General features: G+C 37.0%; 1 protein-coding gene across 1 annotated transcript in view; it reads right to left on the reverse strand.

The window, feature by feature from the left end:
* Positions 1 to 15555: 15555 nt before the first annotated feature.
* Positions 15556 to 17897, reverse strand: part of LOC134750213 (LIM/homeobox protein Lhx1) — a 91636-nt gene continuing 89294 nt past the window's right edge. The window contains 2 exon segments of the mRNA XM_063685348.1: positions 15556 to 16214; positions 16677 to 16935. Coding sequence (XP_063541418.1) covers positions 16063 to 16214; positions 16677 to 16935 — 411 coding nt within the window. The 3' untranslated portion in view covers positions 15556 to 16062.

A 17897-nucleotide genomic window follows, 5' to 3' on the forward strand; every position in this document is an offset into this window, starting at 1 on the left:
GTTATTATACATGGCATTTCTTGATCAATGACAATAATTAAAGGACTGTGTGTACAGTGTATAAGTGTAATAGTAGTCAAGAACAGATTTTATAAGTTCGAATTTGAATGCCGTTCATGTTTTGGTTCTTATTTGGTAGTGGTTCTTATTGCGTTTTCGGAAAACATTTAATTATCATTATTTGTGATTCCTTAGCCATGTTTTGTAAGTAATTATGATACGCAACGCACTGAAGAAGTAATTTTGGATGTTTAGTACTATTCTTAGCAAGATGTTACAAAAACCAATCTTATTAAGGATCAAAATATAGCCTGATCTGCCAAATGGAATTATGGCATATTTTTGCTCAAAAACCCTTATTTAAATATCAAGATATGGCCTGACATCTGACCATATTCAGAGTGGACCGCATCAAGTATCCAGTTATTTACTATCGTAATTTGCCGCCTTATGCTCATATCAATCAAGTTAACTGTTGTCACATACGTTTACATCTTTTTGTATAGCTGCCGGTTGACGGTCGTTTGTATGGATATATGCAGCAATCTTGTGTTTATCGTCATGTTTATCACGTGATAAATAGGTACAAAGTATTACATTCGTCTTTGTTTCTAGGAGTCTCAGTAACGTAGGTAGATCATTAGGTACCTACACAACATGTTGCGTGAGTACTAATACTGCTAATGAGGGGTACTGAAAACTTTTGATATGAAGAGTCAAACGATCCTCAGTTTCAGTATTTGAAACAAAACAACTAATATCAATTCTCTTATCTTAACATTACTTCATTCGTTTCTGAAAACATGTCCATAATAGGAAGAGCTGCAGAAAATAATAAATCTAGTTTCAACGTTGGGATTTTTATTAACATGGTACTTTTCAAAACAGAACGTGACAAATGTTATATCCACAGCGGTTAACGACATAAATACGACCTTCCTACACGTGCCGGTAAATCGGGAACGACCGTAAACTTCAAATAAAGCCCAATCTACACACCGTTTCAAAATCCACCATAACACAATGAACATTGTGGAAATATAATTTCAGCGGCGAATTGGCCGTAGCATCCGATTCGGTGGGCCGTTTCGAGAACATTGTATAGGCAATTTAAGTTACAGTACTCATTCTTTGACAACTTTCGACGACGGAAAAGACAAAAGGCAGGGTTATGATTTAGCAGTCTTCATATATAAGTATCTACCTACTATGTCTGTATGTCTGTATACTGCAAGCTCCAATACAGATATGATGGTCGTATTTGTTTACGTGAAAGCATGATAATGACAGTCTTGTTTTTTCAATCGCGTTTAAAAGTAACACTTATTTTTGTCACGAGAATAAAGCTATTCAATACTACGTCTGCTCGGTCCATAGCCAAGATGACGTTCATATATCGACAAACACCAACCACAGATGCAACGAAAAACGACGTGATCATACATTACACCGTGATCGTTATACAATATTTAAGTTTCATTTGGCCTTTTTATATAAAATATTGTCCCTTGGGCTAGCAGCCCCCTGACCCCTGAACCTATTTTTGTTGAATGAATGATAACCGATAGGTACATCTTGATAACCCGAGTGACATACGCCACCGACTTCCAAAATATTAGTTCTGATGCTAAGCAAATCCGTAGCCACATAAGTATTCGTAAACACATTATTCTAACATAGTTCTTAAGTAAAGAGTTACTAACCATATTATGAAACCTATGTTTTCTGAAATAAATGATTTTTATTTTATTTATTAATTAATTAATTTATTATAAGTATCAAACTTTTTAGGTTTCCGTACGTAGTCGAAAAGATATCATAAAGGCCAAACACAACTTCGATCTTAACTGGACAGGACTGCGCGCGTTGATTATGTGTCAGTGAATAAGTGCTAAATAGAACAATAATGAAGACGCTGACATCACAAAAATTAAATCAAACATTCATAATAATCGCGATATTTCATCTATTTTCACCTGTTCCCCAAAAAAACAATAAAAAGCGAACCGCCTCCAAAAATGCCACAGTAAAATTAATTATAGTTTTTTTTCTAGAATGTTGTAGCAGAAAATTATTTGGTCTTTAGCCGCAAGGGGGCGGGGCGCGCTGTGATTAATATATTTCGACTGAAAATATTAATGAGTTAACCATTTGGGATTGGGGGTCCGTTGAGTTTTGAAATAAGGGCAGAATTGGCTACCGGTAAACTACTGGCTGTTTTGTCTAACTACTCTATATTTAGCAAACGTGTATCGTAGAGTACAGTAGTATATATGTTAGTGCGTTGCTTATTTCGTCGAAGTTAAAATTATCTGTCTCACCCGCTTAATTTATTCTCTTTCACTACAAAAAAAAATGAGGATTTTTAACATATTTTTAATTACGTTTTAGGGGTCGCTACCGAATTTTGAAAATTTGGACCCTTCATACAAGATGTTTTTTTTTTATATTATATTTTTCTCGTTTTTTGAGGGTACGTGACTCCCCGCAAACGAAGTTAGTACCTAATATAGAACGACCTCAGGTTAGGACATTCGTATTAATATCTTATTAATATTTCTCAGACCGTTTCCAGACGTTCCCAGAAGACAAGTTTTTAGTAAAACTAAAGAATAAAACAATAACTTTTAGCCGCCGGTCCGACCACGCCCACGTTGGGAATTTGCATTCATCTCTGTCGTTGTCTAAATTCGAGACTGTTTTAAGAATAATATTTTTATAATGGAAACCTAATAATTTTATTCACCATTAAATAAGCGATGACAGACATACATTTAATATTTTGTAAATTTTTGACACAAGTCACCCCAACTATTAGGTACACTCGCCATCAGATACCTATCGGAGCGGCCGAGGTGCTCAAAAATATATAAACACGCACTTGACAATAGAGGCGTGTTCAGATATTTGTAAACACCTTCGGCGCTTCGATATATCTGATGGCGACTGTACCTACAAGATGTAGCACAAGACAACTCGCTATCACGATAGGCTCATTTACGACATGTAGGTACTAATTTTAAAAATATCTACAAAAACCGGCCAAGTGCGAGTCCAACTCGCGCACGAAGGGTTCCGTACCATTACGCAAAAAACAGCAAAAAATACGTTTGTTGTATGGGAGCCCCACTTAAATGTATTTAGTATTTGATGTTATAGCGGCAAGAGAAATACATTCATCTTCCTCGCGTTATCCCGGCATTTTGCCACGTCTCATGGGAGCCTGGGGTCCGCTTGACAACTAATCCTAAGAATTGACGTAGGCACTAGTTTTTACGAAAGCGATTGCCATCTGACCTTCCAACCCAGAGGGGGAAACTAGGCCTTTGTTAGGATTAGTCCGGTTTCCTCACGATGTTTTCCTTCACCGAAAAGCGACTGGTATAAATATCAAATGATATTTCGTACGTAAGTTCCGAAAAACTCATTGGTACGAGCCGGGGGTTTGAACCCGCGACCTCCGGATTGAAAGTCGCACGCTCTTACCGCTAGGCCACCAGCGCTTGGCAAGAGAAATACATTATCTGTGAAAATTTCAACTGTCCAGCTATCACGGTTCATGAGATACAGCCTGGTGACAGACGGACAGACAGACAAACAGACAGACAGACAGCGAAGTCTTAGTAATAGGGTCCCGTTTTTGCCCTTTGGGTACGGAACCCTAAAATCACTAAAATTAGTTCACCTTATAAAACAAAGTCCCACGCCGAGTAATAAACTGAAACAGAAAAACACTCAGTAGCGGATATTCATGTTTTCACCTATCAAGTAGAGTGATCCTTGAGAAAGGTTTAGGTGTACCTATAATTAGTTAAGGTTTTGTGTCAATAGGGTATTACACTGTATTTTACCAGATAATTATTAGAAAAACATAGATAGCAGTTATTTTTAAACACAATTTCTATTTTCATAATCAATCGGATTGAAGTATAAAAAGTAGGCGAGTTCTGTCCTAAATATTAAGTAGGAGAATACCCTATTGGTCTTCCTGTGCGAAGCCGGGGCGGGTTGAGTTCTATAATTGTTATTGATTAAAATGGTGCTGATTGTGGCATAGCACCTTTATAAGCAAAACTACTGCAAAAATGTGCCATGCATGTGTCCTCGAGCTCTTTGTAAACGATTCACATAATGCAGTGTATAAGTGTATATATTATTTCGTTTCATTTTATTTACTCATTATGTCGGGTGTATTACTCTCGCCGAGTCTCGGCACCGCTCCGATCTTATCGGAGAAGCGCGAGCCGAGACAAGGAAGAGCGAGACGAGAAGGGAGCAACATGTACATTGTACACACTCGTTCTTGGACTCTCGACGAGTGTGTACAGAACTCATTAGAGTCACACAGCTGTTACATTAAACATGGACCCTGAATAGTATAGTAAGTTAATCATACTATCTAATTAGGTAGGTACTTGTCTATGTGCTTTCATATCGTGTCTATCTGTAACTTTACTTATAAAACCTTTACCTATGCTTCTATCATAATATCATACCTACTTGACATGCACAAAATCAGCACTTTCTAAAACTCGATAACAGAAGCCATAATTCCATAATAAACTTTTTGTGTGCCCAAATCAAACTCCATATGTAACCACACTTCCGTGCTTGACTATCATTAGGGTAACGTCTATAAAGGCAGGCTTTTAATTGACTCGTGTTATTCAAAAAAGAACCCTAACATTTAATAAATAAAATTCATTTCACCTTTTCAAAATTTTTATGTGTACTTGACAAACAAGGAACGTATTTGCAGTCGATTAGGGCTTTATTTCCAGGCCATAAAGGTGATATTGCAACTTTTTTTGCAGAGTAATATTTTGTATATAAGTTAGGTGTTGATTAGATAGCGGGTCTGTTGATTTGTAAATATTATCTATGCAGCGACGATCATGGTTTGGTTTGCGTGGTTTTGTAATGGTGTTAGGGCTAATAATACTGAATAGATAAGTATAGGTACACTCAAGTGCGGTAAAAATGGATACATACGATTTTTTTGCCATCTATTATTTTCTCTGTCCCTGATACCTTATGCCGATTCAGATTGAACAATTTGGTTACGGTGTTGGACATGTTTTGATACGACCTTGGCCATGGCTCACGTTACGTCATTAAGAGTCACACGAACCTAACCGCGAATGGAGGCCAATACTCATTTTTGGTCATCGCGCCAGCCAAGTAAATAAGTAAGATGGTTTACATACAAAACTTCTTCTCGCTCTATTTTATACAGGGTGACATTAACCACCGTTCATACTCTGCGTAGTGACTTTATAGTTCATACGGAGCAACTTTTATTATGGGACCAATGCCGAAATAGCGAAAAAATTTTGGCTGTCTAATAGAAATTAGCGGCATCACATCATGTATGTATGAAACAGCCAAAAATATTTTTTTGCGTTTTCGACATTGGTAATAAACGTTGTTCAGTATGGTATGACAACATATAAAGTAGAGTATGAACAGTGGTTAAAATTTCACCCTGTATGTAATATTACCACAATTTCAAGCAACGAAAACTAGTACCAGACATAAATATATATAATACGTTACGAAAATATTCATGCCAAATTTCATGTAATTTAAGCATGTCGGTTTAAAATGATAGCTTAGGTAACTTCGATTGTATGGGAGCGGTTTTTTGGCGCTTACAAGCAGCGTGTCTGATCATTCCTCCTGATAATGCGTAGTTATTTTCACTTATCATGTTTTACTACAGTCGAGGAAAATAAAAGTGGTCGATAAAAACAATTTCAAAGTCAAAGTGGCAGGTGTCGAACGTACGCTTTCAATGGCGGACACATTTAAGCTCGAATCGTAAAAACAGAATAAGTAATTAAATTATAATGAATTTATTCGCATAATGTACTCGTAAAATGTAAACGTTTGACCACAAGGTCTCATCGGTAAATAGTGATAGAGTCAGACCAAGAGACAGTCAAACTTCTATTGAAATTATGACGTACAAATAACACATGCATTGCGTATACTATCAAAATCGTTGCAGACTTGGTCTAACTCTAGAATTGTAAATGATAGGTCAATTATTTTTCCAGGTGCTTTCATACTGTAGGATATCGATAGGTTAGGTAACACAGAGCCTTGGCCACAATTATTATGAACCAAGCGTACGTTTTTCGAACATGTAAGTAGAGTACATATAATATTTCTTTAAAATGGCGTTAATACTACTGACTGATAATAGGGGGCTTAGCCAATATGACAACCGTTTTTAGAAAACACCGCGTTTGGGTCAAAATTATTTTCGTTGTCTTGTTTTTTGTCCCCAAAAAATGTGACGGAGTGAAGCTTCTTGTATGGGGTGAAATTTGGTTTAGGTTTTGACAAGAGAAATATAATCTACAGTTCGAAATAAATGTAATAGCACCGTTTACCAATATACGATTGTCATTTTGGCTAGGTGCAGTGCAGGTGCCCTATACAGAAAAAAAAACACTATAGGTAAGTTACCTACCTGTTTAACTTTTTGTAAGAGGGTCAAAAAAAAAATATTGTCTTGTTTGACCACTGTCACGCTTATATTTTTGTCTTTTATAAAATAAATAAATAAAAGTTCAGTGCTATTGCATGTCTTTCTAGCTGTACATTAATTATAATTATCTTGAGAAAAATTAAAAACTAAACTTCCATACAAAAAGCCCGACTCCGTCACATTTTTGGGGACAAAAAAAAGACCACGAAAATAATTTTGACCCAAGAAATAAATAATGTTTATGCAGTTTTAACAACTTAGTCATTCCTGTAGGGGGTTGAAGTTTGTATGAGGAATCAATAAAATGCAGATCGGAGAAAAAATAAGCCACACAATTTACAAATAAACTGAAATAAATGTGACCAAGAAAAAAAAGTGACCAAGGCCTCCAGTGCCCCAGGCTGGAAACGAACCAGCGTCCTCTGCTATCGCGGCAGGTGCTTGTGCCAATCGGCACATTCATTGATTTATTTCAGTTTATAATTTATATAGTAGTGTTTCTACTTGAAATAAAAAATAAATTAAAGGATTTTCTGAAAATAATTTAATTTGTTCTAAATACTTTACAAATTCCACGCAGACGAAGTCGCGGGCAAAAGCTTGTAGTTCATAATTCGAAATCGGCAGGTGGGTAGTTCAAAACATAACCTTTCAATAATTGGATTTACCGCAGAATAGCACACATTTCGGGAATGGGAACATCACGGGAACACGCGATCGCGGGACCGCTAGACGTGACGTGTTGTGCCACAGGGAGGTGGGGGCGTCTTATAGTGGTAGTAAATATTTCAACTGACACAAGGGTGAGGACTGAGGACTATTTTCAGATAACCTACTGTGTTAAACTGTTACTAGAAGAATAAGTTGACTCATGCGAAAATATTGAATGGATCAGAAATAGTTTTAAAGAGCCGTAGGTACTAGAGTTAGACCAAGATAACTCTGCAACGGTTTTGACAACACGGACTGTGCAAGTGTTAGTTATACGTCATAATTTCATAGAAGTTTGACGTTTAAAATAACACATGCACAGTCTGGGCTATCCAAATAGCTGCAGACTTATCTTGGTTTAACTATAATAGGTTTACTGGGAATTTCCCGCATATCGCCAACCATATTCGCGTGAAAAACGAGGTAGCGCTACTCTAAGCAACCCCAGCTCCTACGAAACCTAGCAAGGATTTCAGGTTGCTAACTGCCTCCTTAAGTGTGCACGGAGACCTGGAGGAAAGCTGAACTAACCTAGCTCACATACATTCTACATTCATGTCGTCTATACATGGAATCATCCCCTAAGGGAACAACATAGGGGTGGTAAATGTTATAGAGGAACGCTAATAGAGAAAGTGGACTCACCTCTAGTGGTATTCGGGGTTTGTACCTAGTGGTAACTGGTAATTAAGAGACCACTAAGGCATCCAGAAACTCTTAACTCAATAGGCACTTAACACTTTTACTTCTCACTTTAGCCACTACTCTTTTTAAGACTAAATAAATGTGGCGACTTTCGGTAGTGACTTTGTAAGTTATTTTATATGAAGCAAACGAGTAAACGGAGCACTTGATGGTAAACAATTACCTCGCCCATGGACACCTGCAGCACCAGAGGCGTTGCCGGCAGTTATTAGGTACGCTTTTCTTGAAGGTTTTTAGTTCGTATTGGTCCGTAAATGCCTGGGGCGACAGTTCATTCCACAGTTTAGCTGTGCTGTGTTCTAAGTTTCTTAGACTTATGAATTATGATGGGTTTTTTATAGATTCCCGGGAGAGACGCTGGGACACAATGTTGGTAACCTTAGCCCAGGTTTCTGGTAGAATATTAAGTCTATGCATTTGATTATTACCGGCTTATTATACACTGATATTTGGATGGTCTTTGACACTGACAATTGTGATTCTATGACAGATAGCATTTACGGCGCGTTTACGTTCCGTAGGGTTTATTATTTCTGAAATTCCATACCAATGAGGTTTGATTTAATGAAGTTTTGAAATTAATATATTTACTTAATATTATGGAATATGAGTATACACTATGTTGACGAGTATATTTACTTGGGCCAGTTAGTCTCTTTCAGCAACAGGCAAGACAAAGAAATCGAGCGCCGTGTCGAAAACGCCTTGAAGAGCTATTGGTCCATGAAAGAGCTGATGAAGGGTAGCCTTTCACTGTCACTGAAGCGAAAACTCGTCGACATGTGTATCCTGCCCGTCCTAACCTACGGTGCTCAAACATGGTCACTCACAGAGAGTCAGAAGTCCAAGTTGAAGGTATGCCAACGGGCTATTGAGCGCAGCATTTTAGGTGTGAAGAGGACCGATCGTATCCGGAACACGACGCTGCGCGCAAAAACCCGCATTGCTGACGTCAGTGAGAAGACTGCTAGGCTCAAATGGGACTGGGCCGGTCACGTCTGCCGCATGCATCCAGACAGATGGGCTAGCATAGCCACCAAATGGATGCCAGAAGAGGGGTGCGGACCCGGCAGGCCCAGACGGAGATGGCGGGACGACCTAGACACCTTTCTCAACAACTGGCCGGAGGAGGCACTATATCGGGAGTCGTGGAAGACAAGGGAGAGGCCTTTGCCCAGCAGTGGGACACCATAATGGGCTAGTAAAAACAAAAAAAAAATGAGTATAGCACACTTCACAGTAACTCTGGTTTTATTCATATTCATATTCTTTTTTACGTCTAGGTGCACAAAAATAACTCCAAATTTTAATAAACCATAAATAGAGTCAGACCTACCTAACTCTGCATCGCATTTACAATAACAGTGTGGTTTGACAATGTATAATTAATGCTACTTATCACTTACAATGTATTGAACGACCAAAACAAAACCTCAAAAAATAATCTATTAGCTTAGACAAACTCTACGGCGCTTCTTACCTTTTTACCTATGAACTCTATTTAATAAGAACGTCATAATCATAATTCGTAGATAAGTACCTAGGTACTTTGTAAGATATATACAATTCATTAGGCATTAATTATTATTATTTATAACGACAACAAGCCCGTGTAACTATTTATTTATAAGTGACTCATTGAGCTGAGCATCGTGGCATCGGCCAAAGATCACACGCGATTGACCAATGGGGCGCTCGCACGCAAATGTCACTTTGAACACGTGTGGGGATCTGCTTAGAGGAGATACACACACCTACAGTCGGACCAAGCTAACTCTGCATGGCATTTGCAATAATAAAGTGAGGTTATGTCATCATTAAGCTGTGAAGCCGATGGTCCTGGGTTCGAATCCCGGTAAGGGCATTTATTTGTGTGATGAGCACAGATATTTGTTCCTGAGTCATGGGTGTTTTCTATGTATTTAAGTATTTATATATTATATATATCGTTGTCTGAGTACCCATAACACAAGCCTCCTTAGGCTTACCGTGGGACTTAGTCAATCTGTGTAAAAATGTGCTATAATATTTATTTATTATTTATTATTTATTTATTATTAATGTCATTTCCATTAAAATATGCCGTTTATAATCATACATCGGGGTTTTCGGTGCGGGAATGTTTGACATTAGCCAAAGAGTAGATATTGACTTGAAATCAGAATGTACCGTGTACTACGGTAGGTTTCTACCTACTGTAAAATATATTTTTTACTCTACATATATTTACTTTACTTTAGTTATTTTACTTTAGTTTAAAAGATTAAAAAAAAATTAAACAAAAGATTAAATTAAAAACAATATTTTTTTATATTTAAACACAATTTTTTTCACCACACCAATGCTAGGAAAAACAACTGTTATCACAAATTAAATCCAAATGAACGTTATTTAATTCCTATCATTTAAAAGTCAATATACCTATACTTAGTCTTTATTGTCTTTTTTTTACTTGCCGACATAAGAAATTCAAAATTTGCTTCTAATGACTGTGGTTCTTAGATGTGTTTTGACTCATCAAATGGAACTATTATATTTTCTATTTATGTACAAACGTACAAAACCCAACCACTAAGAAGACATAACCTTTTGAAAATATTTACCAAAGGGAGTATTGCGTGCTCTATAAACATAACCGGCCGGCATTTTCCCCTACATTTTTACAACAATTGTACTAATTAATGGACATATCGAGTGGAATTCTTGTATTTATTTGTGTTTACACGTCTGGGGTGGATTAGGTTTCCGTAATTTTAGTGAGAGTGTGTTTAATCAATTTATTTGAATGGGTGCGATTAGGGAAAATGTGTAAATTGGAAGGGACACGAATTTTAAAGTAATTAAACACAATTTAACGTTTTATTTTGTTATTGTGATAACAGTTATTTATTTTAATTAAGTTAATTTAATAAGGGCACAGTTCAAAAGAAGCGACTGAAAGAACGCGCCAAAAGTAGGTACCTATCTGTCACCATCGAGCATTTAAAAAAAAACCGGCCAAGTGCGAGTCGGAATCGCGCACCGAGCGTTCCGTACTTTTTAGTATTTGTTGTTATAGCGGCAACAGAAATACATCATCTTTAAAAATTTCAACTGTCTAGCTATCACGGTTCATGAGATACAGCCTGGTGACAGACAGACGGACAGCGGAGTCTTAGTAATAGGGTCCCGATTTTACCCTTTGGGTACGGAACCCTAAAAGTAACTATTTCAACTATTAGTACTTAAGTGTGCATTCGAATTTGAAGGTTCCTTAACTTCTCTTGTTCTATAAGATTTGAACCATTGAAGCGTATAAAAAGCAAGTTGTTTAGTAGAAAGTAGGTACAAACACTACAAATGGGGTATGTGCTCGTACAGCAGCTGACAGGAATCCAATCAATCATGATTGGTCACACTCGTACCGTCGAACAGACGGACAAGTGAACTGTACTATCTACGTACCTACTATTAATACAGTTTAGTTGGCTACAAGGATTTTTAAGTATTTATTGATTTGTTGAGTCGCTCGCGGCACACACGTGGGGTCATTTTTAGGGTTACCCAAAGGGTTAAAACGGGACCCTATTACTAAGACTCCGCTGTCTGTCTGTCCGCCTATCACCAGGCTGTATCTCATGAACTGTGCTAAATAGCTAGACAGTTGAAATTTTCACAGATGATGTATTCCTATTGCCGCTTTAACAACAAATACTAAAAACAGATTTTTTTTTATTACTGCGGCTCCTATACAACAAACGTGATTTTTTGCCGTTTTTTGCATAATGGTACGGAACCCTTCGTGCGCGAGTCGGACTCGCACTTGGCCGGTTTTAAGCTCTAGTCAGACTTCTATAGTTATTCTAGTAGGTACGTTGCTAGCGCATCTTTCTTTACCCACACGTACGTCAATAAATTCGCCTATCGAAAGAACAAACACGCAGCAATTATAAGGAATTCACAGATCAATTACCCACTTCACTAGATGGAGTATTAAATTAGTAGGTACTTGTGCTCGCGCACGCCGTGTTTTCGCACTTCTACTTTACTAATTTAGTACGAGAACACGCCAGTCTATATCAATAACGGCCTATTAAAAATATAAACAAAATGGGAGTTTCTTTCGACACCGTGTCATTAGTTATCGTACTCACAGCTGAAATAGATGAAAAAAACCGGCCAAGTGCGAGTCGGACTCGCGCACCGAGGGTTCCGTACTTTTTAGTATTTGTTGCTATAGCGGAAACAGAAAGGTAAAGTATATAAACTCTAAAGTATATAAATAGGGTATTTGACTACTAGTCAAATCAGTTTCTTTTTTCGAACTGTCAATACGATTTTGCTAATATGGAATTTATATGAAACACTAGCATGTGACGTAACAATCAAATTACCTTTATAGTTTTATACGGGTTTCAAAATAGAAATTATGTCTAAAAATAGCTGCTGTTACGTCTCTCTATTAATCTTCTGGTGCTTTATTTCATGCATGGTGTAAAATAATTTATTTTAAATACACTCAAATACCCTATATGAAAGCTTTTAAATTTTTAGACTTAGGTAGACTATGGTTAGACCAAGCTAAGTTGGCAGCAATTTTGATAGCCCAGACTGTGCAAGTGTTATTTAAACGTCATAATTTCACAGAAGTTTAACTCTACCTACATGCCTACGCTATCAATCGCCTTCATGATGCCTCGCTTACGGTATCTAAAGTTGTGTATGATGCTACTGGGTTGGGCGGTTCTTAACGAAGCATTTGAAGTTTAGCGACAGCGTACGTTTCATAAATTGAAGTGTCTTTTGGGAGCAGATCTATGCCAGTGACGGGCTCGTGCAAAATGTCAGTTCGCCCTTGTCCAAATTACGATTCTCCTTATAATGCGACTGGGTTGTTCCCTCAACGTAGTAGGTAGGTACCTGAAGTATAAACGCCTGACTTATAATGCAGTGTCTATTGGAAGCTAGTCCATGCCACGAGACCACGGAACGTGACGGGCGCGTGCGAACCGTCGGCTGTTCGCCCTCGGCCAAATTACAATTTTCCTTTACGATGCCTTCCGATTGTCATCACTTGTATAGTTCCAGTGTAAAAAAATCGATCCAACAATCTTCCAAAATCACCTTTGTATGAAAACCCATCTCAACTCAATTACGAGGGACTACGGGGTGAGGTGGGATTTCCTGTTTATCGTTAAAGTTATGAAATGGAACTACCCAAAATAAAATAAAAACTAAAATAGAAACGTCCGAAACACTTATTATATACACCATTCAGTTTGCATATGTAAAAATAAAATGTTATAGAGGTTTGAATGTCAGTTTTGCTCCTACTCACCCCATTTTACGGTACCTAATTAAAACCGATAATCTAGAACATTCCAGCAAGTTCCATCTTGTTAAGCGGCTGCGAGCATCTCATTGGTGTCCATTCGTTATATTAAACTTTGAAACCTGTTATTACAATTCACCGTCGCTTACACAGGTTTGCAAAAGGCGTATATGTGTAATCCCAAGGGCTGTGTTAAATTCCCATTACGCTACCGTATGGCAGAAATTCCAATCGTTTACTTAAGGATGACTCACGTTAGACCGGGCCGTGTCCGGGCCGGAGCTTCCGGCGCTTCGTTTTCTATGGAAGGCATCACGTGATCACCTGTCATGTCATAGAAAAGTAAGCGCCGGAAGCTCCGGCCCGGACACGGCCCGGTCTAACGTGAGTCATCCTTTATCCTATAATATTTGTCCTCTAACCATCTAGTGCTGGCGCATAGGAATCACATCTTCACCATTCCTATCTTTTTGTATTTAAGACCCCGCGTACAAATTTTTGTACATATTCCACAATCTATTTTGAACTTTTGTTGAGTAACGGGTTCCAAATTCAAAAACAAAACAAAAGATTCTGGGTTTCAGGAGGTTGTGCTAATAGCCTGGTTTGTATTGGGTCCAGGATTTGTCAATTACTCAACTTATCCGACTGCTCAACATGCTCATCTCTACCCTTCCAAGTTTATGGATCACCATGTGTTGTTTTGTATTTTCTATTGCCAAAAGTTGTGAACATTGGTGGAACATTATCCACAAATTTGATAGGAGTACTTTAATGAATTTTAGGATTAAAATTTTAAGGGCATTTTGCAAAAAAACAATTAAATAATATTTTTAAATAGATTTTATTCTTACAGACAATTCCATTATGTACTTTTGTTATGCACTAATACAGATAGACAACAGTATGTACCGAATATTAACACTTACACTAGTGTACATACATTCCTTATGTTTCGAGTCGCGAGTCACACATGCACTTACGAACTAAGCAACTGAACAAATCTTTGTTAAGTGTAAGTAATGAATTTAATACTTATGCAACTAGGGAACAAATCAAATTATTTTATGGACTTGGTCACTTTTTCTTTAGTGTATGTTATCTATTTCAGTTAATAGTTGTCTTATTAAACAAACTTTAAAATATAAGGGAAGATACCTTGAACTTTATTTCAAAACTGCAAATAATTCTGTAAGATCTGAGTGTACATAATTCGCTTGAATGCCAATCAATGCGTGTAAGTATTTTACCTTATATTTTAATATAGAATATCGAAAAAGCAAGCTTGTTTCTAATGCCTTTGACAAAGTAGTGAAATAAATCTTGTAGTTTAAATAGTTCACTTTGACCATCTGTCATTTTGATATTGGGCCATGCCGCGTTTACACTACACATACATAATTAACTTACTCAACTGTGCTTGTATAAATGGGGCATAACATAAATCTAAAATGCCGGACTCTTGGTACTGTCTGATACTAGATTGCTTTAGCTTGAAAATAATTCTCTCTTTGATAGAAATTTGATGTTTTCTCTTAATATTAAAATACAGTTTATTATTTGCTCCACTTTCTTACCTGAAATACGATGAAATGTAAAACAAAATAGATAAAATTACTAGCAAATGACAGACTCATGAATCAGTTTACTTATATTTACATAAGTCAATGTAAATTAATTTTAAACAGCGCTGAAGGTAATTTATATACATTAGTAGTTCACGACAGCGTGATTTATTAAAACACCGACGTATTTACACTAATTACATTTTGAATAAACTGTTGCAGACTCGTGCCTCGAAACATAATGATTATTTTACGGTGTTTTTATGTTCCCTTGACTTTATGAAACGCCTTAGTTTGTATTATGACACTTCAGATAATTGTAGAAATAAGCTCATTGTTTTAGGAAGGATATGAAATGAAAAGTGAACGCAGTATGGTTTGCTTAAGGCGCGATTACACGAGGCAAGTAAATTTGTGAAATAGTTCTCGATGTTAAAAGGTAACAGTCATTGCAAGATTCACTGTGTAGTGTAATCATTAATTAACCAAATGATTATACTATAGTAAAGTGTCATATCACAAACAAGGTAATATTTGTATAAAATACAAAACCATGTTTTATGTCCCATCAATAAAGGAGGTATAAAATCGCCATCCGATTAAGTTCCTTGTTTTGTTTTAAAATTTGTACCTAGCGATATAATTCCATAAAAAGTTTTCACAATTTTAAAGTAGGTGCATATTAGCTACCTACATTTTATCTTATTTAAGGATAAAAATGATAAAAATTTACAGACCTTAACAGAAATGCACTTTTTCCTAAAAAAATATAATGTAGGAAATCGTAAATACCCATTTAACACAAGCAGAATTAAAAAGGAATTTAAGTCGCCGGAACTTATTATCAAGTAACTACCACTTAGTACATAATAAATTTAATATCGTACAGACTTGTCCAGCAATAATCTATGTACAACTTATATTATATTTACATAACCTTAAATTTGTATCGGAAATGTCCTCCTGTAGTCTCGTTTGTGGTCACAATCTAACTAAGACCCCGTTTACACTAAAATTTAAAATAAATACATACATGAAAATAATTATAAATTGCCACTTCTATCTTAAAATAGGAACCAAAAGCTTAAGATGTAAATAAATTATTTTATAACTTAATAAATTACTATCAATATTATAAAACTCTTCTGTACACTTATTCACAAGCACATGTCCTTTAAATCGTAATCACAGCGTTATTGAATGACACTGTTAAAGTCCACTTTGTAGCCCGCCGAGCCGCATCAGTCGTGGTAGTCTCGCGGCTCCGGCTTGAGCTACCACACCAGGCCCTCAGGGTGGAGCGGGGGCGGCCCGTCGCCGAAGGTGAACTCGGGGGAGGAGGGCCGGGGGAGCACTAGGTGGTCCGGCGGCGGGAACTGCTCGGGAAACTCGCCGGGCAGAGACTCCATCCCGCCTGCAAAACGACCTGCTCACGTTACTAAGCGCCTGGTACATACACTGTGATTATGTGGTGGTTTTGCTTTAAAGTTTGTGAAGTTGGACAGGCAATTTTATTTCTGATAAAGTGGGGAAAGGTAACTTGGAAGAAGTATTTAATAAAATATCAAGTTCTCGTTATATCTTGCAAAAATCGAAAGTGGGATAATATGAGGATGTTTAACATGTCCTTACGCAGCAAAGTAAAATAAATGCACATTATGATACGGCAACAAATGCTATTACGACTACATTGACTAAGAAAGAAATAAGCTGGATCAAAAATAAAGTTCAATTAACACGAATCTAGTCCATAATCGTTTAATATAAAGATCCAAGCATAAAATATTTAACGCAAAATCTTGAACATTCAGTTCAAAATAAAATAAATAAAAAACGATACATAAAAAAGTTACTTGTTTAATGTTAAAATATCGAAAAGTCTACCAACCTGGCTGATTAAACGGCATAGCCGGAGGCGGGTGGAAGAACGGCGCATCATGATGGAACGGGGGTCCGTATCCAAACTCAAACTTCCCGTCGGCCGTCGCGAAGTACGGGAACCCTGGGGGCCCCTCGTCCAAGCCCCCTGGAGACAGGTTCATGGGGAACCCTCGCATTTTGCGGGAGGAGCCGAAGAATGGGCCTCGGCCCATGGATGTGAGCTGCTTTAGGCGGCGCTCTTTTGATCGCTTGTTTTGGAACCACACCTGAGAAAGAAAGTTTTGTTTAGTATTGATTGTACTATAAGGCCTCTATACACGTCGCAACAAATAACAACCGATTTAAGATAATTACTGGCTATAAGTATTAGTAACTTATAGTAGATTATAAGTAGGAGAAACGAATATAAGCGATCGATCAATTACTGCAATGTATTGCAAATCGCATTATCCATATGTCCATAGGCCATATATATTAGTTATGTAAGTAGGTACTTAGCCTGACTACGTTTATTTATTTTACAAGTTGATTTATTGTTCTTTTAACTTTCAACATTTGTGTACTCAATAAACTGTATTCTTGAATAAAAAGTTTTAGATAGAGTTATTTATAGTATGTAATGGCGCCTAATACCTACTTCATGTTCTGTAGGGACTAATAAATAGAAGGGCCAAGAACATTGAACTTTACACTTACAATGCCTCACCGAAGTAATAATGAACCTTGAAAGTTTCAATTACTTTATTATCAGATCATTGAGAACTGGAAGCCCTATGGAAACTATAATAATAAAACTTGGGAGTTTTTTCTAATAAGGATACGTTCATCGATCGTTAATATTGGCTCCTAAAATATTAGGCATTTAAATGATATCTAACACGATTTATTGCCATGAAACACGGTGGTACCTTAGTAGGTACAGGCAGGCTCATTGCTGGGTCAAACACATTTTTAGTGTGAGTTAAGTTTATGCGACTTTCCTGTGGACCTTTATTTAACAGAAAGGCATATAAAAAAAACATATTGCAGTGAACCCCACACCAGGCATAGCCTGTATGGCGGGGATCAAGAACATAACGAATTACTAAGTTGGCGCGGCTCTAAATTAAGTAACATCATAAAATAAACTGACATTAAAGCCTAATTTTCGTACTTTGTTCTTATCAGCATGTAAAAACTTTCTACTTTTTTAAATATGTACGTTGAAAGACTTAGCAAAATGTATTAA

Source organism: Cydia strobilella, chromosome 19 (genome assembly GCF_947568885.1).
Source record: "Cydia strobilella chromosome 19, ilCydStro3.1, whole genome shotgun sequence".
In the NCBI taxonomy this organism is placed as follows: Eukaryota; Metazoa; Arthropoda; class Insecta; order Lepidoptera; family Tortricidae; genus Cydia; species Cydia strobilella.